Source organism: Actinia tenebrosa, unplaced genomic scaffold (genome assembly GCF_029948245.1).
Source record: "Actinia tenebrosa isolate PJP-AT-01 unplaced genomic scaffold, QUT_ActTen_1.0 PGA_scaffold10__47_contigs__length_13832649, whole genome shotgun sequence".
Lineage (NCBI taxonomy): Eukaryota > Metazoa > Cnidaria > Anthozoa > Actiniaria > Actiniidae > Actinia > Actinia tenebrosa.
Genome location: NW_028292570.1, coordinates 4,506,452 through 4,534,284, shown reverse-complemented (window position 1 = coordinate 4,534,284; position 27,833 = coordinate 4,506,452). Strand labels below are relative to the sequence as shown.

Genomic DNA, 27,833 nt, shown 5'->3' with positions numbered 1-27,833 from the left:
GTTATTGAGCGCCATTCAGAGACAATTTTTCGAGAAATTTTTTTTCTTGATATTCTCTTACTGTCACTTTGAAACTGAATTGAATACTTCCATTTCCTAAATAATACCAGTCAACTGATTAATCTACTCCTTTGACAAAATAAACATACATTCAACAAAACAAATTTTCGCTTTTCTTAGGTCTTTTCTCGCGAGACCCAGTCCACTATGCCCGATAAATTTGAATCCGGAACAATTTTTCACCGAGTATTAGTGTGGACGGAGAACATTTCGTATCCGAAATTTACGATGACGTCATGATTGTCATGGGAACATGGCGGGAAAGCTAAAAATTCACCGCAGGCTCAATTTCAGCTTCGATGCACATGCTTAGATGTGCAATGAAGCGTTTTTGCCGCCTCTGATCGGACTAAGTGTGGACGCGAAACATTTTATCCGTTTTCATGTGTGGACGGAAAACCTTTTTTTTCGGTTTCAGTGTGAAAGTTGAAGATTCAAATTTATCCTGCATAGTGTGGACGGGGTCTCGGTGTTCCATGTTTTTGCCCTGAGTATGCAAATATGTTCTCTATTTAAAATTAAATATTTAGTTCCGTATACTTTGAGGAGCTAGACCAGAAGATTTTTTAACGATTGAAAAAGTTGCTCTTGACGACCTGCATAAATAAAGCAAAATTATCATCAATCTATTTTAACATATTTATAGTAAGTATTTTTGCTATGACAATTTTGTGCTTTTGGGGACGTTTTTAGTTATGGCCCTCTCTCACGTTTTTGCGAAGACAGAGGAAGTCATCGCCAACAATTTATCAAAATTACATGGACCAATAGTGCTACAAAATATCTTGTAACGATAGCAACCTGTCATTCTCGGTTTTCTTTCGAGTGGGCGAAAACAAATCAGTTGTCCAAGAAAAAGCAATTTTCAGCGTCGCGTTTTGAGTGCCTGACAAGTACGAGTCTAGCTACACTCTTATTTTCCATCTTAGCTTCTCACTTAAATTTCTACTTAAGAAAAAAACGATAAAACAAATAGATTTATCAACCGAACTTTTTTCACTTGATAAAGGTTCCAAAAATCTTGCTTTTTGACTATATAGCATTATTATTCATATAAATCTAACTTGGAGATCTCTTCAAGTCCTAACGACAGCTATAATCTGAATACATGGTTGACTTCCGTCCGTGCTGATGGTAATATCAATTATAACCTAAGTGCCTGGAGGGAAAAATGTTTGAGATTTAATATTTTTAATGGTTGTACACTAATGCATGCTTTAAAATCGAGATAAGTCATTCACGAGGATTATAAAGGCAAAAAAAAAAAAAAAAAAAAAAAAAAGAAATTAGAGCTCGGAATTCGGGCACCACATCAACTCGATACATGTTATCAGGAAATAGAATATTCTAGCTTTGCCATGAATACACTTCTTTAGTATTACTTTTATCTTTAACGATTCAGAAGATGACGTAGATGTTGGTTTAACCTGAAGAACTCAACTTAGCTGAGTGATTTTGAAATGTTTAAAATTCAAAATTAGTTTAGCCCAAAATTGTGTCAGTCAGAATTGAGTTGAACTATTTACATAAAGAGATCTTTCTTAAACCTGACTTTGTTAGTAATTTTTTAAGAAACGAAAAAAGAATTCAAGTTTTCACTAATAAATTCAATGAAGTTTTCTAAAACTTGACATGACCTTTTTACATAAAGACTGAATTTTTCGTACGAATATAGCTTTTTTTCATGTAAGCCTGAGAGATGGGAGAACAACAACAAAAAAAGCATTTAAGTTTTCTTTAAAATAAAAAAGATGAAGAAGCGATTTCCAACACCTTGTTTTTATTTCAGCTCTTTTTCGGTCTTAAATTAACGATATATATCTTTTCATCAAATCTGCATATAGTTTCAAACCTATTTCTCTCAATTTTCGTTTATCATTTTTCCTTTTTTCATTTCTATGAAAAGTCCAATGACGTCGACTTCATCAAAAAGTTGTTTCAACTCAACAATTTGCGCATCGCCATCCAAATGCAACTTGTAATAACCTGCTATAACAACATAAATAATTTATTGATGTCATATTTATTATCTAAGTCATCCCTCGTATTAGCATTGGCTTTTTCAGGCTCGCTAATGAAAATGCTAAGCCAGACATAACTGAAGTGCTTGTCTCACACTGGTTGACAAACATTGCCTTAAGCTAGGCCCGAAAAAAAAAATCCAGTCGGCCAATTGAACAAACACTTAGAGAAAATATATTCCTATTTTTGGCAGACGTGCTGTCATTCACGACTCGGTATTTTCAAGGAATTATAGCAAAAAGCGACTCAAGAGTAAACACTGAATTCGCATTCGCAAAACACATTCAAGAAAATCGCCATTGAAGATGGAAACGCTTAAATTTTATTTTGTAATTGGAGCTTTGCAGTTATTATTGGGATGTTCTGTACTAACATTCGCACGAGGTAAGCTTTGACTATGATTTGAATTCTCTAAAAGATCTAGACAAAATCGAATCTTACAGCAAAAATTAAAATTCATACTGTGAAAATGTTGCAATAACACGGATTTAATGAATGTATGATTGTACGTTTTAACGTTGTTTTATGTTAAAGAATAGTAATTTCTCATTTTGGCCCTGTCATCACTAGTAATATTCTACAAGGGATATTGAAATTCGATATTCGAATTCGTGTTTGAAAATGAAATTTGGGATTTAAGTCGTAACTATATATGTAAACAAACTCATAGAAAGAAAGAAAGCAAAAAATATTAATAGTCATAAAATAGAATAGATATGTTGTTAGAATGCTATTGATAACGTAGCTTAAAAGGCATGAAATTGGACAAGGAAAAAATAAAAATAAAAAATTCATGTTCCTAGCGACCGCTTCCTTCTCGATAAAATATGACTTTACATAATTCCACTTGATTTCAAAGCTACTTGAATTGAAATCTAGAGTTGCCGAAAAGCGAGTTAATGGTTTGTAGGCGTTCGGGACTTATAATTTGTAGAATTATATCTTTAAAGAGAAAACGATGATTGCAAAATCCATTGTTTTTCAATTTCAATCGAGATACTGTTTCTCTCTCAGCCTATACTACTCCAAATTAAATTAAAATTTCCTATGTTTTAGCCGATGAAATAAAAGGTTTAAGTCTCTAGGTCGTACTTACGACACGCAAAAGAAAAAACGTAAAAAAGGAAGCGAAGGTCTTGACTTTATTTATATCTCAAATTGTCACATATTAGATTTTTTCTCCGGCAACATGTGCACATCAAAATGAACTTCCTGCGACGACTTTACAACCATTTAGTCGATAAAAAAATGCTTATTTTATTGTATTAGCAATGAAATCAGATTTCGAACTTGGACGCAACGTTTTTTTGGCGGGGTGTTTTTGTACTGGAAAAGATAGACTTATAGATGACAAGCTGTTGACAAGATGAAGAGATTTCGCAAAATAAAGAACTCGACTTGTTTACGCTGTTAGCTGAGCACTCCAACATTTCAGCTCCAAAAACGATTATTTTTTAGTCATACTTAGTTTCTCTTTTTTACATAACACTGGATCAGCCCACTGAACTAACGTTTGTTCATCGGTTTAAATGAGCGGCAATCACCCCATGCATGGAGCCCTAATGCTTTTTTCGGATTATTTGGTGTACACAGCGATTTCACAAACCAAATACATTTCTTAATGACCAGAATTCCGATCCTTTGGCTCACTCTAATTCTTGTCTTTTATTGTTTTTTTTTTTTTTTTATTGATTTCTTCCTATAGCAAAGCGTTTGCTGGCAAAATCCTGTCAAATACAAACAAAAAAAATCCTAAAAACCAAGTTAAATAATTAATAGGCGAATTTTCAGCTGGCGCGCTTGCAGCTGCTTCCCGCCAAAACAACATTCAGTTACTATCTAACTAAGGGAAAACCTTTTGTCACCTCACGTCACGTCTTGTCACGCCATCGAGCGCACAGAATAAAGGATTCCCTAAGAATTGCCCAATTTTTGAGGCATAAACTTAAGTTTGTCCTCGCGATTCTGACTTAGACTATAAACAGTTTAAATTTAGCTGCAAGTTATTTATAATTTAAATTTCGTAGATTTTAGTGTTTTTTTTTAGATTTTTCTGGAACAGTTACACAATATAAAAGTACCTGTTACGGTTATTTACAAAGTATTTGATATTTTACTGAAGGTTTTTCAATAGAGTGCATACCATAAATCCGTGAAAAAGAAATAGAATACAAAACAGATCGAATTAACAAATAGACATCATTTTATTTATGCGTCTGTCCTCTTATTGACGATAAATTGCGTCATCACATTATCAAAGTAGTGTGGATATACGAGGTGTAGCCGATAATAAGAGGACAGACGCATAAAAAAAACTGATGCTTATTCGGAGGGGGGAGGGGGGGGGGGAGGGGGAGGGGGGGAGGGGGTTTGCAAGAATTGATGTTGCACGATATTTATTTTTTTTATGACAATCATTCCTTCACACAATTTTATTTTGCGTTTGCTCGATCATACTTCTCTACTGAAAGGAGAGGTTGTGCGTAATTTTTTTCGCAGGTGAATTGAGTGCTTGCTCAAAATTTTTGTGGGGGTTTTACACAACCCCCTCGATTATCTAATGCGGGTCCGTCAATAACTGGAGTCAAATAGTTAACATTTTCTTGATAATTTTTCAATCGAAACATTGAAGGACTTGCTTATATTCATATCTATAAAAAGAGATACATGTATGTATAGAAATCACCAGAGGGTGTGTATATAGATATGAATAAATAATTAACCATTTTTCCTTTATAAACATTTTAGCCAATAGTACATCACCATCACCATCCACGCCAAGTTTTTCACTGACTTCAACGTTCTCACCAAGTTCTGCGAATGTGTCGACCTCGCCAAATTCTTCTATTCAACCATGCAGTACTGTTCAATCGTGCAGTAATTATAGCGCAACAGTTAACGTATCTGGTAGGCATAACAGCATAGAAAAAATTGGTTGATAAATGAAGGGATAAAGACTAAAAAAGAGAGAAAATGTGAAAATAAGTGAAAGGGATGAGGAATTCTCCAAAACGTTTTATACTGCGTTTTTCAATATTTCGAAAGCTTAGTAATTACGAGTTGCCCGTTGGAATCTGTTCAGATTTTTCACTGCAGCCATGCAGTCAAAAATGTAAAAGGTGCCCACTGAAAATACAGGGTTTGTGAATGAAGCTAAGACTAAATGAATCTGATTTTTGTCTATTCTGTTAGGGAGCACTTCAACCACTGTTGTGAGTTCATGTAGTATGGTGCCGGTAACGGTCAGCTGCTTGGATAATAAAAATGGTGAGCTATAACTTAAAATGTCTATTCTACCATCCATCCATCCATCCATCCATCCATCCATCCATCCATCCATCCATCCATCCATCCATCCATCCATCCATCCATCCATCCATCCATCCATCCATCCATCCATCCACCCAACCCACCCACCCATCCATCCATCCATCCATCCATCCACCCATCCACCCATCCACCCATCCACCCATCCACCCATCCACCCATCCACCCATCCACCCATCCACCCATCCACCCATCCACCCATCCACCCATCCACCCATCCACCCATCCACCCATCCACCCATCCACCCATCCACCCATCCACCCATCCACCCATCCACCCACCCATCCATCCATCCATCCATCCATCAAGCAAGCAAGCAAGCAAGCAAGCAAGCAAGCAAGCAAGCACGCGACAGAATTTTACCCCTGGGTTTAATCCTCACCAAATACTTAAACCATGAAATGGTTAATAATCAGATAGAATGAATGAATCTTATTCCCATTGTTTCCGTTTTCGTCTATACATTTGACTATCAACATCAAAGTACTTTTTGTATAGGAAATCGCTCGAGTACAATTCGGAATTTATAGGCACGAGTGATGTTTTGAAAGTTTTCAAAATGAGACGAGGCTTTAGGGGAGTTTCAAAACATCGAGTATCTATAAATTCCGAATTGTACGAAGAGAGTGTGCGATTTTTTTTGTTTATAATTCACACATCAAAATTGAGCAACTTAATTGTGACTCTACAGAGTACAATTTGGGATTTAATTGTACTCTTCTTGTCCAATCAGAATCGAGTAATTTTGTCGAGTGTATTAGGGAGCGTTGCGTGACGACCGACACTAAAAACGGATGCGAGGGAGAAGTGTTTTATTAGGATTTAAAAACACGAGGCGTAGCCGAGTGTTTTTAGACCTGATAAAACACGATCTGCGAGTTTATTGAACGGCTTCAAAAACTGATAATGTATGCTCTCATATTGTACTGAATTCTTTACGAAATGAACCAAGTTTGATAGAGAAAATCCAAGTTAAGGTTTATGCAAATGAAGACGAATCTATATTAGATATAAAACCTCCTTCATGGTCATGATTTCTATTGTGTTTCCTTCATGAATTATTAATGTGTTTTTTAATGACTATTAAGATTCTTTTTCATCCACATGAATGAAACAACTCCAGTAACTACATCTGCCGTAATAAATACAGGTTCAGCAACAGCAAAAATATCAACCACAGCAGCCGCAGCAACGACCAACACAACAGCAACAACAGTTGCAACAATAACACCATCAACAACAGCTGCATCAACAACAACTGCTAGTAATACGTCATCTACTACAAAGTCCATGACACCCACCACAGCAACATCAATAACAACAACATCGGCTGGTTTTGGTGCCACAACAGTTTCCACAAGTGGCTCACAGATATCCTCAGTGGTTCCAAGTCCTTCACCCAGATCCCCTACATCACAGTCGAGCTCTATCGACTCTAGGAGTGTTAGTAACTCCACAGTGACTCAAGTGACCACCATGACAACATCAACAACGACAACACCAGTCGTGCAGCCTACAACATCACCACCAAAAACCAAGGCTATCAGCATAAAAGTAACCTTCGATATAACATTCAAAGTGGAGTACAGAAACAAAGAATCTAATGCCTACAAAGAGCTGACGACAAATTTCACCAAAGTTCTGAATGCGACTTTTAGTAAAATGGAAGGGTTTATTCGCGTAGTGGTCCTCTCCTTACGCGAAGGAAGTGTCGTCTGTGATTTTGATGTTATTTTCAAGGAGACTGCAATCCCCAAAGTGGAAGACGTGAAGGCAACGTTAGTTAAGGCTCGCAAAAACAACCAGCTTGGGGGTTATGGTGTTAAGAAGATAGAAGTCGAAGGAGAAAAAAAAGATGAAACGACCAAAGATGATTTGCCTTTGTGGGCTACTGTGACTTTGATTCTTCTTGGAGCTTTGGGACTGGTTCTGCTGATAACAGTCATCATTCTTGCGGTAAGTTATCATTCTTATCCACTAACCCTATGCATCGAATCGAAATATGGCGAACAATTTAAATAACTATTGTTCTGGACGACAAGCCTTTCGTCACGTGTTATAAACATAAATGCGTTTTCACATGTACGAGAGGCTAGTCATTCCAGAGCAATAGTTCTTTTAGGGTGCTCCGCGGCCCTCATGGACGAGAGAAAAAGAACAACGAGAGCTAAACAATGTGTGAAATATACTATTTGACAGCGAACTGCATTTTGTAAAAACTAATTTTGTTCAATATTTTAGGTGGCATAGCACAGAGGCGGATCCGGGGGAGGAGTGCAGGTGGTGTGCACCCCCTGAGATGAATGATTTACAGTCAATTATAACATTATTATTATTATCTACTTTTGGTGTACGAGTCCTGAGCATGAACAGTGCTCCCCCTCCCCCTCCCCCCCTGAAAAAAACATTCCTGGATCCGCCCCTGCAGTAGACAAAGATATATATAGCTAATATAGCTATAAATTTGATCAATTTTTTTTAGGTTTTATTGAAGCGTAATAAAGAAAGTGGGCCACTCTATCAGGTGTCCGGGGAGGAATGGTCCCATTACGAATCAATGTGTATGGGTGATTATAAAGTGAGAGCTGGAGAGGTAGGACACGGAAGACTTCGAAATGGAGACAACAAACAGCCAGTTTACGAAAATCATCCTACTTCTCATTCTAACTTGGTAAGTGAATATCAATAGATGGCGTGGCGTGGCGTGGCGTGGCGTGGCGTGGCGTGGCGTGGCGTGGCGTGGCGTGGCGTGGCGTGGCGTGGCGTGGCGTGGCGTGGCGTGGCGTGGCGTGGCGTGGCGTGGCGTGGCGTGGCGTGGCGTGGCGTGGCGTGGCGTGGCGTGGCGTGGCGTGGCGTGGCGTGGCGTGGTGTGGTGTGGTGTGGTGTGGTGTGGTGTGGTGTGGTGTGGTGTGGTGTGGTGTGGTGTTTCTAATGAAAGAACCTTTCTTGTTCAGACCTACCAGGTTCCTGCAAATGGAGAATGATCTAATACGAGACCCAAAGAAGCAACAGCCCACCAACTTACGAACGAATTATCTCACATGAAGATTGTTTTTCATATATAAATGGCTTTAATTGTCAAGATAAAATTGACATCGTGCCGATGCTTCACAAAAAGTAGTTTAGAGAGGTTCATTTTCAAAATCTCTAAGGTAGGGAGAGACCAACGGTAAGATGTAAGCATAGTACAAAAACATCGTAGTATGGCACCACTATAAGCAACAGGGTCAACCTACAAACTACGGGCTATGATAAAAGGGTAAATTATACACCGTGAAAAGATGAAAACATTTACTGACGTTTCGAACGCTAGTCCTTCATCGGGGCGTTCGAAAACGTCAGCAAGTTTTTTCATCTTTTCACGGTGTATAATTTACCCTTTTATCATTACTGTTTTATTAGAAACACCGACGCAGCTAACACTAGTTTTTAGCTAGTTATCTCTACTTTCCAGTTAATTACCTTTAATAAGGGATTAGTGTATATAATGCATAAACGTAGCAAAAGGAACTAGTTGGGAACGTGAAAACCTAACGAGAACCATGCTTTGCGGTAATATAATGATGTTACATGCTAACCAAGAATAAATCAGCGATGTTGGTGTACACATAACAAGAGAAGCTAACGAGAAATCTTTGGTTAACGGTACACCAACATGATGGTGATGATGTCACATGCTAACCAAGAATAGAGTCATGACAGCTATGTTGGTGTACATAACAAGAGAAGCTAACGAGAAATAGGAATATCTAATATATTCTATGTATTGATCTATAGAGAGCAGACAGACACATATATACGCGGGTACGTTGCATCATTATTGTTCATTTTCAGAACGAATTTTTTTAGTTTCTAACCACAAAATAAATGTTAGAAAGTGGTTTGATTTAACCCGTGAAATAGTAAGTTAACAGTTCCCTGCGCCATCTTGAAAGGCATCCGTGCCTCTACATCGAAGCGAGACGAACGGTAAGCTCGCAATGATAGACACATTGAAATAATTGATGAAGGGGTTAAAAAACGTCTCTGTCATGGAGCTCACCGTTCGTTTCGCTTCGATGCAAAGGCACCGCTACCTTTCAAGATGGCGCAGGGAACTGTGAAAGGGACTATTTATCATTTTTCGTTCACCAGCGTAATTCTCGTTTCATTGGTTAAGTAAAATTACTCTATCGAAAATGTAATTCAGTAGTACTAGTCTAGAAATTACTGCGCAGGCGTAGAATAGAAACTTATAAAATAGCATAATTATAATACCCTGACCGTACGCATGTAAGATAAACTCGCTTAAATTCCCGAGCATGTCCAGTAAATCTACTATTTGGCTATACGCCGTTTTCTCAAGGTTGCGTACGCATCCAATCTTGACGGGCCAGAAAACTGAGAAACGCACATTCAGTAAAATCATCTTGAGAAGTCAGTTTTATATTTAAAGAGGAGAATAATCAATTTTATGAATTGTTATCAAAATATCTCATAAAAAATTATGACTATTCTTATTAAGCTCCTGTTCTTGTATCGTGGACGCGTCACGTTCCTTAAGTTTGGATAAGGAAAAGGTCTATTCATTATTTCTTAAGCACAAAGGCTTTCTGTTTTATTTAAACGGAGCCTTTATGCATAGATGTCCTAGTAAATTTACCTGTGTCTGCGGCCTTGTGCAGTATACTATGCATAGCATTCTTTGGAACTGTCAGAATTTTTACTTCTTTAATATATTATTAGTAATTAAACATCAAAGATGAAATATGTATGGTAGTTTTTACGGTAAAATAAATTTAAGATATTGTCTAGACTTGGAGTGTTTTTCATTGGTCTCCGAATAGGGAAACATTCCTATACGTTCATCCAATTCACTTCAGCATAAACTTAAAACTTTAATATGTTACGAACCAAAAATGTTAACAAGAAATGAAAAACGACATTTTTAGTGCAAAGTACTTTAACGTGTGTTTACATAGTAAAAATTGTTGAAGACATAAAAATTCAATCGTCGTCCCACGCTTTACGTTTATCAAATCTAATTTAGGTACAGACTCGTACCCAGTCGCTTCTCTTCTCTTATTGACCTCACGCTGTGGTTGATAGAAGAATGTTAGTTCGCGGTGCATCAAGGGATGGAAAGAAGGAAGGAAGACAAAAGCGAAGCATCATGGATACGATATTGACGGAACTCGTTTTGATAGTTTTCATAGTTTTCATAGAGGATCTTGCTGTTAAGCCAGAATAATTCAAGTCATCCAATGAACACCTCATTCGTGTTATTCCTTTGTTCAGTAAATATATATTCGTCCAAACATATTTTTAATCTTTTCCAGCATTCTTCAGTCATGATTCACAGTACATTAAAAATAAGTGATCTTGTGGGAAAATATTTCACCATCATGATTTGTAACTGAATGAGTTAAAGAAGAAATTCTGGCGTTCAAAATTCCTATGTACTTTTGTTGATCAACTCTTTGCCAATCAATATATTTTCTAAGCGCCAATACGCCATTATTTATATTCAGTCTCCCAAATGGTTCAGAACTGCTTCTGTCATGTCGCAGTCGTTTTGGTAACCAAGCAGGAATAGAATAAATATGTCAAACCATATTTACACAACTAGAACCTAAAACTAACACGGCTATTCACGCCAAAAAAGCGTATGACTTAACTATCTCATCGTGTTATTTTTTGTTTCGTCATTAAAACAGCAAATTAGAGGCATCCTGTTCCGGTTTCTGGTTTGTTTGTGGGTACCTTGGTCACCGTTCACGAGAAATCGATCTGGGCTAGCTCAAATTTCTTTTAAATACAAAGCAGATCAAGTTACAGTTTTGCCATTGTACTTCGCTCGGCATAAACTCTTGAGGTCAGTACTTTACGAATAATCGCCTGGAAAAGAGAGCAATTCTTCGTAAAAAAGGTACGATTTAATGCATAAGGAAGATATATATTGGCATTTCATCGACGTTAGAGGATTTGGTAATGAGTAAAGTGAGTACAAAAGAAGGTAGATTTAGAATTATGTTCGTATGTAGATTTATATCGTTCGAGATCTTACACGGTAAACAAAAGTTAGTCATCGAAAGTCCGACTCTCGGGCTCCTCGTATAATACTTGCAAATCCTTCTGAAGCGAAGAAACTTATGTTTATTTCTTTATAACTGTGTGTGTATTATTTGTTATTCATCTAGCACTTCTAATTTGACACCATTGCTCTCTTCATCGACCGACAGAATGCACGGAAACGTAGTTCTTTGCCTTGCGACGTTATTCCTTGTTTTTGAGGCCATTTCTTCTACAAATAATACCACCACCATCCCCAGTAAGTATCAATTATCAAATTTCATTACATTATTTAGAAGTCCTGTAATTTTTGTGCCATAGCTTTTTGTATTTTACTGTAATACACGGTCTAAAATGTTTATATAAATGTGTTTCAATCTTTCAATCATGGCGTGACAAGCAAACATTGTGCATGCAGAATTCAGTTTTCCTAATTTAAGAAACATTTCCTTACATCGAACTCATTCAAGGTCACAGCTTGTCAAATCAAACGCTATTCTCAATGCAGCTGCTTCTCCTTCATGCATTTTGTTCTACCTCATTTGTTTTCATGGAGATTTATTCTTAATATTGATGCTGCTTGTAAGAATACATAGCCCTAAACAAACAGCGAAATTTTCCATATCAGACATCACTTTCCCGATATCAGAATCTTTATTGTAACGTCATTCTTAAATATTCTATAGCTTGGTATTGTTTTTCTCGTTAAATTTCAATAAAATTTCCGGGTATTATGTGTTTTGAAAAGAAATCAAAATTATAGCCAGATTAGTTTTGAGAGAAGAGATTGACAGACAAAATAATCTTATTTGGGTGACGTCCTGTTTGAAGTCAAATCAAACACGAAACGTGTTCGTTACCAAGCAATGGGACAGTCTATGGTCGTTTATGTCACGGTGTTACAAAAGATTCGAAACAAAGAGAATTGTTGCTAACGTTATTAATTCGTACATAGTTACTATTACATTGACTTTGTAAAGAACACACATTTCAGGGGTGGCATTTTAATTCTTTTAATAGGCCCTTTCACAGTTCCCTGCGCCATCTTGAAAGGTAGTCGTGTCTTTGCATGACAGCGAGACAAGCAGTGAGCTCGCAATGATAAAGACATGTGAATGATTGTCCAGGGTGTTAAAAAAAGTCTTTATCATTGCAAGCTCACGGTTCATCTTGCTGCGATGCAAAGGCACGGCTACCTTTCAAGATGGCGCAGGGAACTGTGAAAGGGACTATTAGTTCATTGTTCACCACCACTTTTCTTTTTTGGTCTGTATTGGGGCGGGGGAGAGGGGAGGGGGGGGGGGGGGGGGGGGGGGAGGGAGACACAAAATAAACAAAGTTAAGTTTGTAAATGGATACTACCAAAAGGTATTGCTTTAAAAAAAGAACTAAAAATTACCAGTTTCATTGCTTCAAGAAACAGCTCATATAATGCGAAAATAGATGTAACCTTGAAATTAATTTCTCAAAAATATCTTGTAATCTAGTCTTATTGACATTTTCACCATCACCTGATTAGTGCAATTACAAGCTGTAAGTAAGGACAGGGCAGAAAAACGAAAAGCCCGCTACTTTCACGGTATTTTTTTTTATTTAACTGAGTTTAATACTCTAATTTTTTAAGCGTTTCATTTGTGTCACTGCTGCTCGAAACTTGTGACGAAATTTTGTCGAATTATAGTAAATCTACTTATTAGTAATCACGAAAATGTCAGTTTTTCTGCTGATCAAAATATCACCTCTCCCAAAGTACACGGCTTTATATCTTAAATACGCATTCAATAAATTTTGGTCGCATTTGATATTTTGCTATTTGGCTCTAAAAGAACGTGTTTACAAAATATTGAGTTTAAATACGTAAAGCTGTCCTTATGGCGAAAGGCCAAAAATCGTTTTTCTGCCCTGTCGTAAGTAAGATGAATTTTTTCAATGAAAATTGTTAGGGTCATGCATGGCTTTGAACAAGTTTCTAAGATGCTAAACCTTGAAATTACTTTTTTTTTAAGTATCACCGTCACAAACTACATTTGCAACGTCATCTAATTGTATTAGTGACATTTATTCCGGAATCTGGTTTGGGAATCCACAGGCAGCCCAAACAAGGTTCCTGTGTATGGTTTATAAGGGAATGTATGGGAGTTATGATAAAGTTACGAAAATAAAATGTTTCACTCAACAATTTGCCTCAAAACTTTCAAATAATGATTTAGGTAGAGAAGAGCGGATTTTGAAAAAAACCACTAAACGGCCTCAAATAGCGCAGAAACTTCGCCAGAAGTCTGAACAAAGTAAAAGCAACGACTGCAACAAGTTTTGAAGCAAATTGTTGAGTGAAACATTTTATTTTCGTAACTTTATCATAATTCCCATACATTCCCTTATAAACCATACACAGGAACCTTGTTTGGGCTGCCTGTGGATGGACCATTAGATAATTGACAGGGGGGGAGGGGGTTTGCAGGAACTAATGTTGCACAATATTTATTTTTTCATGACAACTCCTGCACACAATTTTGTTTAGCGTTTGCTCGATCGTACTTCATTACTGAAAGGAGAGGTTGAGTGTAATTTTTTTCGTAGGTGAATTAAGTGCTTGCTCAATATTTTTTGGAGGATTTACGCAACCCCCTCTTCAATTATCTAATGGTCCGTCCATAACTGGAGCCAAATAATGAACCCATTTTTCTTTGTAAACATTTTAGCCACTAGTACATCACCATTACCATTCACGCCAAGTTCTTCACTGAGTCCAACGATCTCACCAAGTTCTGCGAATGAGTCGACCTCGCCAAATTCTTCTATTCAACCATGCAGTACTGTTCAATCGTGCAGTAATTATAGCGCAACAGTTAACGTATCTGGTAGGCATAACAGCATAAATAAAGACCAGAAAAGAGAGAAAATGTGAAAACCATTGAAAGGGATAAAGAATTTTTAAAACCGGTTTTATACTGTATTTTTCAATATTTCGAAAGCTTAGTAATTACGTAATTACGAGTTACCCGTTGGAATCTGTTCAGTTTTTTCACTGCAGCCATGCAGTCAAAAATGTAAAAGGTGCCGACTGATTATACCCACTGAAAATACAGGCTTTGTGAATGAAGCTAAGACTAAATGAATGTGATTGTTGTCTATTCTGTTAGGGAACGCTACAACCACTGTTGTGAGTTCATTATGTAGAATGGTAACGGTCAGCTGCTTGGATGATAAAAGTGGTGAGCTATAACGTAAAATGTTTATTCTACCATTCATCCATTAATGCATCTATCCCACCAAATTACTACATGCATCACTCATACACCATGTATCCATCCATCCATCCACCCATCCCTCCATAAATGTGAAAATGATTTAGGTAGAGAAGAGCGGATTTTGAAAAAACCCACTAAACGGCCTCAAATCGCGCAGAAACTTCGCCAGAAGTCTGAACAAAATAAAAGCAACAACTGACATTGGATGATTGCGCGTTGTGCGTAAATCCAGTGAGTTAAATCTATCAATTTTTTCAAGCAATCATCCACTGTAATAAGCTAAGGCACAGCACAGCGCGCGCGGTATCTGACGGGCTCAAGTTTATTCATATTATGTACAGCGGTAAATAATATAAAACAAGATGGCAGAGCGACAATATAATTTCGTAAACAATGAAAAATAAGTGGCCCCCCTCTGCCCCCTGTATAGTGCCCTGGGGAGGGAGACAAGATGGCGTTGCCCTGAATGAAGACGCAGGGAAGACCTAGGGGACTAGCTACGATGTTTTACAATCATGTTATCTACCGCCAATTAGTAAATTCTACGTTGTAAGTATAAAAGATAACGAGGATTGAAGGAAGATTTGTGTAAAAATAGCACCGATCTTAATAGTCTAGGTCCAAACGGACACAAAAATTGCTTCAAGACTTTTATTACTTTAGAAATGCATTGTATTTTGTTTTTAAGTAGCTTGTAACCCATTTTTGTTTCAGCATCACTTACAACTACAACACCAACTACAACTACAACTACAACACTAAATGCAACTACGCCACCAACTACAACACTAAAACCAACTGTAATTACAACACCAACTACAACTACCACTAAAACACCAACTACAACTACGAAACCAACTGCAACTACGACATCTAATTGTGAGTATCATTGCTTCAAGACTTCTATTACTTCATAAGTGCATTGTAACTCGTTTTTAAGTTTCTTGTAATCTATTTTTATCCATATTTTCAGCAACAACATCATCAACTACAAACTGTAATTAACATTGCTTCAAGACTCTCATTAATTTATATGAATACATTGTATCTTGTTTTTAAATATCTTGTAACCTTATGTTTGTTTACAGTTACAACAACATCATCACTTATCATCACTACAAATGGTAAGTAGTGGCTAACTATATCTGTGTAAGAGATTTGACCAGATTGTATCGGAGATTTTGGCCAATAATTTTCTTGGTGTTATCCATTTACTCATGAACCTCGATGGGACAGAAGCAATGTGTTAATAAAGCATCTTAATCAAAGATAGTGCATTAGATTGAACAGGGATATAGAAACAGCAACTGGCAACAATAGACCCCTTCACAGTTCCCTGCGCCATCTTGAAAGGTAGCCGTGCCTTTGCATCGAAGCGAGACGAACGGTGAGCTTGCAATGATAGAGACCTTTTTCTAACACCTTGGACAATTATTCACATGTCTCTATCATTACAAGCTCACCGTTCGTCTCGCTTCGATGCAAAGGCACGGCTACGTTTCAAGATGGCACATGGAACTGTGAAGGGGACTATTGCTTTCATGTATCATTATTCTTCAGATTGATTGTTTATAAAGTAATTTAATCAGATACAGAATTCTTCTGCGTTTTTCCAAGTTAAACGCAGCAAAAGTGACTTTTATCTCAGAATTTAGTAGAAAATGGAATTATACCCCTTGAAATTCGATAAGCAAAATGCAGTTTTTGCGTTTAATCTGTATAGGCTTATATTACTTATATTACTCTTTTACTTTTGAAAGGAGTAAATAAATAGAGATTACTTCATGGTTAGTGAGCGCGTACGGTTTTTATTCACTCGCTCGAAGACTCGCTCGTTCGTTTGATTCTTCACAACGAGTGAATAAAAACCGTACAAGCGAACTAACCGTGATGTAATTTATCTATTTTAGAAGTACTGAGATATTACAAGTAAAGATTTTTTGAACTTGGAGTTGAGAAAAAATTGAACCTCGAACAATTGCTTCGAACTGAAATAGAAATGTCTCTTTCTAATAGTGTGATAAACTTGTAAATATAAGTATACTTAGATCAGAATTGTGTACTTCTTCAATATTAAAGTGAAAACCAATCAAAAAATAACCTAATGACTAACACACGAAAAATATAATACTTCCTTTTCCTTTCTGTTTGAGTTCTCATTGCTTTGATTGCAAAGCTTTTCGTGTCTGTTCAAATTCAGCATTTTTGAAATGTTCACCCAATAATTTTTCTTCTTTAGATATCGTTCAAAACTAGCTATAAAAGCCCGTAGAGAGCTTGGTTCGTAGTTTTCATTGGCTGATTCTTTCTTACGGACACCGAGGACGAATTCGCTGAGGTATTCGTTGAGTTCTTTCGCAGGAATCTGTTTTATAGCCCTCGTCTCTCCTTTCGTTTGTAAAAATTCCCTTAGGAGTGCCACATCGTTCTGTGTCTTTTTTCTAGTGTTTTCGTTTTCCTGGCTCTCGATAAACTCAGTGATTGAGTCGATTTGAGCAAATCTTGAGCACAACCTTCCATGTTTAAGAATTTTTGACAACAAACACTCAAAAGCAAGCTGACACTTTCTGCAAAAAGCGCGGGAAAACTCGATACGATGATCGTATAGCCAATCACTGTGCTGATACGATGTTCTTCACTAGTGAAGAAAAACGTATAGCCAATAGGATCGCTTCTCGCTTTTGTGATATGATTTTTATCAAATAGCTTGCGAACATGTAAATCTCAGTACTTATATAATAAAATCATTTAATCACTTATATGTGAGTTGAAGTCTGTATACTTATTGCGGTTTGATTGTGGTGCTTTGTGCATTATGATCGTTACGTCTGTAATTACTTTATTACGTTTCAGCTACCATCTCACCATCTCCAAGCGGCACATTATCGGGTACGTAAGTCATTTTTTAATAATAATAATAATAATTATTATTATTATTATTATCATTTTTTATTTTTTATATTTAGGTTTTAATACATTTTTTCAATTACATCTTATTATTATAGCTTTTAGAAATTATTAGTAGATGCAATTTTAGCTTAATTTCTTTTTTTTCCCCCGTAATTGTATAGATATATTTATTGATGATTTATTTGTATCCCCAATTAGTCTCTAAGACTAAATACATTGACGCATTAATAAAGGTTGATTGATTGATTTTTTCATTCGAACATTTTTACTATTCTTTCATTTTTATGATTAATCTATTCCTCTTGGAATATTTGTTTTCAAGTACCAAACATCTCACCTCAGTTTGTCTTTTGTTTACTTTTGTTCATTTTCAGTTTCTTCAACGTCAGCAGCACTAACGACTTCAGCAGCCCCAAAGACTATAGGTAATTAAAATGCTTATTTTAAGCAATAGTTTTCGGAAGGAAGGAAGGAAGGAAGGAAGGAAGGAAGGAAGGAAGGAAGGAAGGAAGGAAGGAAAGAAGGAAGGAAGGAAGGAAGAAAGAAAGGAAGGAAGGAAGGAAAGAAGAAAGGAAGAAAGGGAAGGGCAGCAGGGGCGGCGTTAACGTTACGATGAGAACGCTTCCCTCTCACCATTACGACTCGTGATCCATTTTCGTATCACGAACTCGGTGTTGCAAGTGAGTAGAGTTCCTCTTTCTTCGGTTTTCCTCACTCCGGAAATCAACTTCTAAATTCCAATTCGATCTTAGGTGACTATTCACGATAGGGCTAACCTCTTATATCTCCATTCCCACCATAATGCGAATAAATTGGCTATTTTTATAAGCGATAATGGACATGAGAAAGTAAGAGAGGATCCAAGTTTGGTAGGTTTCCTAATAAAGGAAGACCCTTTTTCTTCTTCTAATATATATATATTTTTGAATTTTTCTCTACCTCTATATATTTCAGCACCTACGACCTCATCCAGCAAAAAAATCTGGGATAAAGTTATCATGGATTATTTAGGTGGAACCCTTATCAGTTTCATCGTTATGGTGGCAGCCGTAGGGTTGTGTCTAATCTTGCTCATCGCACTCATATGCACATGCGTAAGTGTTTTTTTTTCTTTTTACGGGTGTTTAAAGCCAAAGCTACACATCACAGAGAGCGGTTGAAACAGACGTGGAAATCCTGAGAATCGAAACATGAACCTTTACTTTCGAAGGCCGCTCACTACTAAACCAACCTAGCTGTGTTTGCCCCTGTTTTGTTTAGTTACTAGCATCTGAAAGCCAGAAGCAATGTGTAGGAAGTGTTGAGTGGCTTCGCGTGTTCCTTTATACTCTACAATCATAACTGTTTGCCATGACAATTCCATAGTTCTCCTCATATTTTGTCTTTGAGACTTCTCTTCTTTGGAATTGATATAAATGACAAGAAATATCAAACATCAACCTCGATTGCTTTTCATCGGCGCGAGAAATCCTTCCATGATAATAATTAGAGAGGCATACGCATTCCAAGAGGACAATGCTTGCGGGAAGGCGTTCTCTTCTCTTTTCCTCCCTTTTTCTACCAGAATATTTTTTCCGTCCCCGATCGGAATCAACCCAAGAACGTCTTCAATACGCAGCCTGAAGAAGTTGCATTAATCTTGATTTCTTTCTTAAATTTCAATTGCCTACTCGGTCAATTTTCATCATATGGTAGGGTAATGTTCAGTAAGTTTTTGGTGGCGTGCATCCCTCCCCATGAGAATCATTGCCGCCATGTTGGGTGACATTATATTTCCCTTTAGCTATAATCTAGCTATAATGCACATATTAGTGGCATGCATCACTTCCCATGAGAATAAAAGGACATGGCCGCCATGTTGGATGACGTTATATTTCCCTTTAGCTAGAATCTAGCTATAATGCACATATTAGTGGCATGCATCACTTCTCATGAGAACAAAAAGACATGACCGCCATGTTGGATGACATATTTTTCTTTAGCTAGAATCTAGCTATATTCCACATATTCGTGGCGCGCATCTCTTCCCATGAGATAAGAGGACAAAAGACGTAGCCGCCATGTTGATTGACATGACAAAAGACACCAAGGCCAAATACTTTGTCAAAGTCAACCAAAATGGCGGCTGTGCTGTGACACCACACCAAGAATATAGATAAGAGCACACGCTAAGCTGGCCTCATATAAATACCATTCGTTTTGTCTTGCAGCACCGGTATCGAAAGCTCAAAAAGAAAACAATGTTTCCTAAGGATTTGATAATTGGCAACGACAGTGAATGGGCTCACGGCCATGATAACATCCTGATGTGGGAACGAAACCTAAGAGCCACCGAAGTGAATCCTGGAAGCGCTCCAAATTATCCTGCAAACGAAAAAAGGCTATGAGCAGAAGAATGGAAATTAGATGGTAGAACTAAAATAATTAAACACTTAGTCCAAAGCTTTCCAATTTCAGGCAACTTGTCATTCTCTTGAGTATTATACCTTTGTTGACCAGTAAGATAGATATATAGATCTACTTTAGTTACCCTTGGGTTACGATAAGACTGTTTGGTAACTTGAAGTCATGTGGTGATTGGTTGAAGCTCAAACAAAGGCTATATTTTCGAGAGAATGTCATGTGGCCTGAAATGGGAAAAAGAATTACACCCGAATGAACTAGGTCCAAAGGGACATTTTCATACTTTTTTAGCAAAATGTCTTCAAATATTAAGTTTCCGTTTTTCGTTATAGTTTACAGTCGTCCTCAATTACTGGGTTTTAATCAGCTGATAAAAAATTTGATTCTCATTATCTGCTTAATACAAATGGTGGTCAAACACTTACCACTAAATGCTGTCAACAAAAACGAATTCTATTGCGATTCAGCTGATGAACATTCCGCACGAGACAGGAAATGACGTTAAGTGATACCCAACGATATCACGCGCGGAATTGTCTTCGCTACGTAGCAGCTTTGGTGGACGCTCTTCAAGGCGTGTGCATGACATTCCATACGCACGTGCTCTTGATTGTGCTTTTCGACAATGTCATGGTGGAAACACTTTCATTGTCTTACACCAAAACTGTATTTTCCCGCAAAGGCAATTGTACAATCCCACGCGTGTGATTGATACGCACTGTTTGTTGGTGTCTTTTATAGAATAGAATCTTTTAGCTATAGCTAATCATTTTAATATGAACTAATGATAGAAATAATGTACAAGGAAAACAGTATGTTTCAAATAAGAAAACATTACGACAATGTTCTTATAGGAATGAATATTTTATAGTAACTATGTTTTAAAGTACTTTTTGGTATTTTGGGGATGTTGTGATTTAGGCAAACCTTGACTTAGCATGGCCTATTCATGGACTTGAATTACCATATCAAGAAGATGTTTCAGGCCACTTGTCATTATCTTGGGAAGAACAATGATTGTGAAAGTTATAGCGCTTAATATATTCCCAATAGATATAAAAAAAGACCATTCGTATAATGACGTCATTTACTACTTCTACCAGAATCCCTTGCACACTTTTTTGTTAAGTTTATAAGCACCATTAGCAAATGACGTCACAATTGTTCATTGTTTTTTTTTTGTTCATCATGGGATTGAAATACTAACAACCCAAGGTCAGCGCACCTGCTAACTTGCACATTTTTTTTGTGGTCTTTTGTTTCCAATTTTTGGAAAAACCTATTGTTGGTTTACCGTTATTTGCAATTCGAGGTCCAGTTGGCGTTGTAGTGAAATTTAGGGCTGTCTTAAGGGACGAAATAGGCGCCATCTTGGAAATATGTCCCCTAAAACAGCTCTACGATGCCCTGCAATGACAACTCGACTTGTTTTTTCCTCAACCTCGAAATGTCTAATTTTGAAGCTTTTTTGTTGATCGCTATTGTTTCAAGTTTATCTTTTTTAATGTTTTCTGTTTTCCCTCATTCACCTACAAAACCCAAGTTTTGTACAATAGCTTTCCTGTATTTTGATTGGCTGTATATGTTTTATAGTATGCCACAAGATAACATTATATAATGTTATTTTGTTATTTAAAATTTAGACCCTCAGCCCGAATGGTCTACGAGTCATTAGCCCATGGGGCTGAAGGCTAACTGGGCTTTTGAGTTGTAGACCATGAGGCGAGAGGCCTAATTGATTTAGCGTAAACCTAGTAATTAGTCCAAAACTGGATGCAAACAATTTTTAAATTAGTTTGAAATAATTTATTTTATTTTATTTTATTTTTTGGTTTTCGAAACCGGCACTTTTTGTTACGACTGGTCTATGACTAATAAACCACCAGTAGCTCGGAGACCAATCAGAGCTCAGGACTTGTGACAAATCATTAATTAGTAGGTCTATACTAATTATTCATGTTTCATATTAGACCAAGATAAGAGTTATGATTTTTATGCAGAAGGTCGTTTGCAATTAGCGAACATTATTTGCATTAGTCTTGCAAGAGACCAGAGATATTAATGCAGATGACCATATATGGTCAACCAATAGCTTGTCAAATCATCTCACAGGAGATAGAAAAAATATAGATTTTAGACTAGAGTGACCAAAGTAAATCCGTGAAACTTTAGTAATACTAAATAGCACAATTTCATGCAAATTCCATGGTTTTCTATTGTTTAACTAGCACTATTTTGTACTATTTAGTAATTAGTGTTTCACGGATTTAATGTGATCACTCTATCGTATATCTTTCTTCCAAACGAATTATAGATTTTTTTATTTACTTGATCCGTCATGCACTAGTCTTACGGTAGAAAAAATAAGACAAAAGGTGACCACATATGGTCAATTATACGTCCTAGATTTAGATAGAGGATCCTATTACCGAGATTGAAGAAAAGCACTGGGTCCAGTTGGCATCGCAGTGCATTCTGGGGCTGTTTTAGGGAACGAAAATGACGCCATCTTGGAAATATGTACCCTAAAGCAGCTTCACAATGCACTGCATTGGCAACTCCACATCTTTTCATCAACCTTGGAATTGCTAATAATACTAGCTCTAGTTTCGAGTTCACTGTTGCTCAGGGTTGGCCTCCATTTTGTGTAGAATATTCATGTGTTCCAGTGAAGGTCCGTGGAATTTCAAAGTGTTTGTATTGTTGAAGTTGTGCATTCTTTACTTTACCGTTGGTATTTGTGAATATTTCGACACTGATACGAGGCTAACCCTGAGTAAATGAATCTGTAATCAAGGAACACAGCGTAATTTTACAAATTAGAAAAAATCTGTACGAATTACTAACGATCAGATAGCGGATAGATTACTTTGAAGATCCTTTCGGTTTTGCAAAGTGCACTTTTATGATCAAAATCTACCTTGTTCTTTGTAAATGGGATTTTAATTCTTAACAAATGAATTTGTTCATCAGGAAATAGTAATCTTTTTTTTTTCTCGTTAAATGCCGTCTCACTGGACGCAATTTACAGGGGAGGGGCTACTTGCTACAGTACTCATGACCTCTGGAAGTAAAATCCTGGATTTTGTCCTCAAATATCTCTAATATTAAGTCACATCGCAGTGATGAATGAACTGTGTGTTTGCTAGAACGAGATGCACTTGCCTGAGGGACGATCATTATGAGCATGCGTAATGTGATTTTATTTTTTTTAAATTTTCTAGCAGACCAGGTCACGAGCTCCAAAGCTAACATAATTCCTTTAATGTGGTCACTTAGTTCTTTAGAATTTAAGTGTGGCAGTGCGCCGTGTGGGATGGGTTCGGATATCAAATAAGAACATGCGTAATAAGTAAATTACGAGCCTTAGATGAAACGACTGAAGAAGAGTGCCATACAAGCCTTTCACAACTTCAAGTCGCGTAAAAAATGAGCCTGCTCAACTAGAAATTGTGGACACAGTTTCTAGTTGAGCTGGCTCATTTTTTACGCGACTTGAAGTTGTGAAAGGCTTGTATGGCACTCTTCTTCAGTCGTTTCATCTAAGGCTCGTAATTTACTTATTACGCATGTTCTTTAGAATTTATTTATCTGTCCAAACTTCTACTCCTTCTAGTCTACAACTCAGTCCTGAAGTGGCTGAGCCCTAAACATTGCCCTTTATATATGTATATAGAGTAATTTTCGTATGACTGTGAAAAGCTCGCAGCACGAACACCGTCGTCACACGGCAGGGTATGTCCTCATTCACATAGCGCGAAAATTTACTCTCCATTCAATGAAATACCCGAAAAATGTTAACGACATAAACACGCGCGGCGCGAACACGAGTTTCTAAATGTCACCACACTGCCAGGCCAATCACATTGCACGAATTGACTCTCCATCCAATCAAATACCTAAAACACGGTGGGGACATGGTCACGCCATTGAAGTCACGGCACTGCCAGACCAATCACATTGCACGAGAACTGACTCTCCATCCAATCAAATACCTAAAACACGGTGGGGACATGGTCACGCCATTGAAGTCACGGCACTACCAGACCAATCACATTGCACGAGAATTGACTCTCCATCCAATCAAATACCTAAAACACGGTGGGGACACGGTCACGCCTCTGAAGTCACGGTACTGTCAGACCAATCACATAGCACGAGAAAAAATAAGCCTATTAAAATTCTAGAAAAACACCAATGTTGAAACAAGGCACGCATGCGGCATCGACGTTTCACAGTCATGCGAAAACTGCAGTAGGCACAGTATTATCAACTACTTAGTATTTTGCACATGTTCACGCAAAAACTTTTCAAGGGAAAATCACTAAATTTATCTAGTACCATGACCGCACCAGTGTTTAACATACAGTATACATATGTGGAGAATATTTAGAATATGTACAGGTGTTTTAATGTGGTTGACCACATTTGATGAAAAAACAAACAAAACAAAACAAAATGTCTAGGAGTCACCACATCGCAGAAACATGGAAACAGCTCTAAGTCTATATTTAGCTATTTCGAGATTGAGGAGAAAAAAATGGGTCGAGTTGGCATTGCAGTGCATTGTGGGATTGTCCCAGAGGATCAAAATAGACGCCATCTTGGAAATATATCTCCTAAAACAGCGCCACAATACACTGCATCAAATGCTAACTCGACACATTCCTTTTTTAGCTCAACCTCGGAAAGGCTAATTCAACCAGATGTACAGTATTTTTTCTATAAAATCTAATACTACGACGCTAATCTTCATTCAGACTACTGAAGTACCCTCACACAGCTTCAAAACCCGTCATTAAATATCGAGAGAGCGCTAAGGCCATTAAAAAAAAAAGAGTAAGGGAATGGTGTGTGTTGCCAACGTTGTCCCCAATTCGTGGTTTTACGTCACATAATGCAACTTCTTTGTTGTTAGTTTTTAGAAGCCGAGATTTTTCTGATCTCAGCTTTAAGGAATAGTTAGTATTGTCAACAGCTGTCCATCGGATGGTTGATATTGAGATCATTGAAGTTAGAGAAGCTATTGTTCCCTTCCGGCCATATTTTGAACTTGTGGCATGCTTTTCCCTCTCGAAGCTTATATTTTCTGTTAAGTATTAGGTGTTTTCTTTTGAATTCTTATATACCATTTCACTTTTGAATTCTTACTTCGTTCGCACACAGCTTTCAACTTGTAGCATGTTTTCCCCTCTCGAAGCTTGTATTTTCTCTTAAGTTTTAGGTGTTTTTCTTTTGAATTCATATATACTTCGTTTGCACAGCTTCATTTCAAAGTTCACAGTTGTTGAGGGCCGTAAGTTAGAGGCCTCACTGGGTTTAATAAAGTCTATTGTATCGTATCATTTGTTGTACTCCTTCTAGTTCTATATAATGCGTTTACCACTCCTGGGTGGATGGCGTGATGTCTAACAGGTTTTGCCTCTTCACAGTTCCCTGTGCCATCTTGAAAGGTAACCGTGCCTTTGCATCGTAGCGAGACGAACGGTGAGCTTGCAATGATAGAGACATGTGAATAATTGTTCAAGATGTTTAAAGATCTATCATATTGCAAGCTCACCGTTCATCTCGCTTCAATGCAAAGGCACGGCTACCTTTTAAGATGGCGCAACGAAATGTGAAGGAAGCGTAGCGTGACGACACCAAGAACGGCTGCGAGGTAGACTAGTGGCAACGAATTGTCATTCAATCATTTCGTTTCAACTCGGCAGAGTAATGTTTTCATTCTCAGTCACTTCTAAATTCGATTGCGGATTTCGTTTCCACATTCCAACAATCATCTGCAAGCAAGCTTGTTTAAGCTCCTTGCTTCGCCAGCCATAAATTATTGGCGTCAGGCACGAGTTTACGTATAGAAGTGTAAAGGTTATCTCTCTTGCAATGTTCAGTACGGCACTTCGTCCGTTTATTGCGATTCCAATCACCACTGAAACGAATGGAATATAGCAGCAAAATAATATTGTAGTGATGATGCCCATTGTGGCAAGCGCTTTCTTGTATTGAGCGATATCAAAACTCTTGTTTTTAACCTGAGGCCTTGGATTAGTGCTGGCTACACCGACTTTAGTTTGTAATGTTTTGAGCGCTGCTAAGCTTTTTGAATAACAATACGTTATTATCAATAGACAGAAAAACATGATTACTGCAGCAAACGCCATGTATTTTTCTTTCTTTGCGACGATTCGAATAGATGTAATGGTCGCTGCAAAGCACAACGCTGCTAAACCTGTTAGCATAATCCTCGAAGTAGTCACAATCTGTCTGTATTTGATCCCCATAGTTATTGCCAAATAGCGATCCACACTTGTAGCAGTGACAATAAAGAATGACGGACTGCAGATCAAATGCGCCAGGATATCTCCGGCCTGTAAAAGTTTACAATACAAATTATAATCCTTCTGCAACGCGGATACTTTACGCAGTATGTACAGCGGTTGCACAATGACACCAACACCCAAATCTGTAAATGCCAGAGTGCACATTAAAAAGTAGGAAGGCTTTCGTAGGTTTGGTGTCCTTATGATGGTTACAATGACCATTATGTTGAATAAGACTGTCGGGACAACGAGGAGGGAATTGACTGTGCAAACAATTATCTCATACGTCGATCCCCAGTTTTCAGAGTCGGTGGATTTTGCTAGCAAGAAGTTGGCACACAATCTTGTTGAGTTCATCTTGAATGTGATATTCGTATTCCAGGAACGTGTAGTTTTTATCTATAAATACCTAATTGTTAAATATAACTTAAGATCCTTTCAGTTATAGTCAAGCTGGCGCCACTTGAATTACAAATTCACTCTGAAATAAAAAATAATCTACGATTAGGAGTACAATCTCAAAAAAGCATACTAGTGCTATGCACTCCTCTATATAATTAACACTTATGAAACGCCCTTATTTATAGTGAGCGTAAAGACCTCTTCATCTTACTGCGGTTTTCGGTATTCTGCGAACTCGGTAGTTGCGAGCTGCACGCTCAAATTTGTTTTTTCGCTGCCGTCAATCAAAAATAATCAGTCGGTACCTTTTATGTTCCTGACTGGCGGCAGCGAAAACCCAATTTCACAGCTAGCCGTTGATGTCGGAGTTCACAGAATATCGATAACCGCAGTAATGTAATTTTGTTTTCCCATTTCAGACTACGTGTAAGTTTTTTGAGGATGAGATTTTTTTGTTTGAGTTGTATTCATATTCATGTGCTGGCTTTACATGTATGAACTGTTACAGCGCTTCTCAATCACACGCGCGAAATCGTAAAAAAATAAATTCGAGACATAATAGAGCTTTAGTGGACGCCAATCAAAGTGTTTCCCAGCATTGTCGGAAAACACAAAGTTTTTAAGGGCACGTGTCTATGGAATGTCATGGAAACGCATATTGATTGACGTCCACACAAAAACCTACTTCGTCAAGATGGCAAATTGTACGATTTCACGCGTGTGATTGTAAAAGAAAAAAAAAAAAGATATTCTAGAGAATGACATATGGTCTGAACGGAAACACATTACGTCAAAAGAGAAGAGGTTTATATTAATAACATAATATTTCATAGGTTTAAGATATTTAAATTCACTCTGAAATAAAAATACTAAGCCAATATTAGAAATAGATTTTTTTAGAACTAAGCTTCCTTATGAACATATTAATATCATGCACTATAGAATAATTGTTATTTTAAATCTCGCGTTCTGATTGGTTGGGAGCACGTGCTTTATGAAAACACACAGCGCGCATTTGCCCTTTCAGTTGGGTACTTTCTTACACAAAACAGGGAGGGTTTTTGTAAATTGTATATAAAAGAATTCGAA

At 37.4% G+C, this 27,833-nt stretch overlaps 3 protein-coding genes across 12 annotated transcripts in view; 2 read left to right on the top strand and 1 right to left on the bottom strand.

Annotated features, from left to right (window-relative positions):
- Positions 1–2,113: 2,113 nt before the first annotated feature.
- Positions 2,114–10,205, top strand: LOC116306584 (uncharacterized). Of its 3 annotated transcripts, none has more exons than XM_089026571.1 (6): positions 2,114–2,466; positions 4,831–4,989; positions 5,275–5,349; positions 6,561–7,366; positions 7,893–8,081; positions 8,365–10,205. In XM_089026571.1, the coding sequence occupies exons 1-6, from the start codon at positions 2,388–2,390 to the stop codon at positions 8,392–8,394; spliced, it is 1,338 nt and encodes a 445-aa protein (XP_088882697.1). In that variant the 5' UTR covers positions 2,114–2,387; the 3' UTR covers positions 8,395–10,205. The 3 variants fall into 3 exon arrangements, with proteins under 3 accessions (XP_088882697.1, XP_088882696.1, XP_088882698.1); XM_089026570.1 differs by having other exon boundaries at positions 6,534–7,366; XM_089026572.1 differs by lacking the exon at positions 4,831–4,989 and having other exon boundaries at positions 2,115–2,466; positions 6,534–7,366.
- An 821-nt stretch (positions 10,206–11,026) lies between these two features.
- Positions 11,027–21,939, top strand: LOC116306586 (uncharacterized). 3 transcript variants are annotated; one of them, XM_031716669.2, is made up of 10 exons: positions 11,028–11,318; positions 11,590–11,720; positions 14,164–14,322; positions 14,605–14,676; positions 15,427–15,591; positions 15,801–15,836; positions 17,566–17,601; positions 17,997–18,047; positions 18,577–18,716; positions 19,833–21,939. In XM_031716669.2, exons 2-10 carry the CDS (start codon positions 11,633–11,635, stop codon positions 20,007–20,009), a joined length of 924 nt encoding a protein of 307 aa, XP_031572529.2. In that variant the 5' UTR covers positions 11,028–11,318; positions 11,590–11,632; the 3' UTR covers positions 20,010–21,939. The 3 variants fall into 3 exon arrangements, with proteins under 3 accessions (XP_031572532.2, XP_031572529.2, XP_031572530.2); XM_031716670.2 differs by having other exon boundaries at positions 11,028–11,389; XM_031716672.2 differs by lacking the exon at positions 15,427–15,591 and having other exon boundaries at positions 11,027–11,318.
- A 1,265-nt stretch (positions 21,940–23,204) lies between these two features.
- The window catches only part of LOC116306585 (melanocyte-stimulating hormone receptor), a 31,109-nt gene continuing 26,480 nt past the window's right edge, over positions 23,205–27,833 (bottom strand). For all 6 annotated transcript variants that reach the window (XM_031716663.2, XM_031716665.2, XM_031716661.2 and 3 more), the window contains one exon: positions 23,205–26,823. In XM_031716663.2, the coding sequence (XP_031572523.1) occupies positions 25,725–26,699 (975 nt within the window). In that variant the 5' untranslated portion in view covers positions 26,700–26,823 and the 3' untranslated portion in view covers positions 23,205–25,724. The remainder of the gene's footprint in view (positions 26,824–27,833) is intronic.

What these genes read in the sequence shown, in the direction of transcription:
- LOC116306586 (XM_031716669.2), top strand. Translation starts at nt 11,633, where the DNA reads ATGCACGGAAACGTAGTTCTTTGCCTTGCGACGTTATTCCTTGTTTTT. An exon ending in TGCAACTACGACATCTAATT is followed by an intron (nt 15,592 to 15,800) that starts GTGAGTATCATT and finishes GTTTGTTTACAG; the next exon opens with TTACAACAACATCATCACTT. An exon ending in AGCAGCCCCAAAGACTATAG is followed by an intron (nt 18,048 to 18,576) that starts GTAATTAAAATG and finishes TATATATTTCAG; the next exon opens with CACCTACGACCTCATCCAGC.
- LOC116306584 (XM_089026570.1), top strand. Translation starts at nt 2,388, where the DNA reads ATGGAAACGCTTAAATTTTATTTTGTAATTGGAGCTTTGCAGTTATTA. An exon ending in CGCAACAGTTAACGTATCTG is followed by an intron (nt 4,990 to 5,274) that starts GTAGGCATAACA and finishes CTATTCTGTTAG; the next exon opens with GGAGCACTTCAACCACTGTT. An exon ending in CTACTTCTCATTCTAACTTG is followed by an intron (nt 8,082 to 8,364) that starts GTAAGTGAATAT and finishes TTTCTTGTTCAG; the next exon opens with ACCTACCAGGTTCCTGCAAA.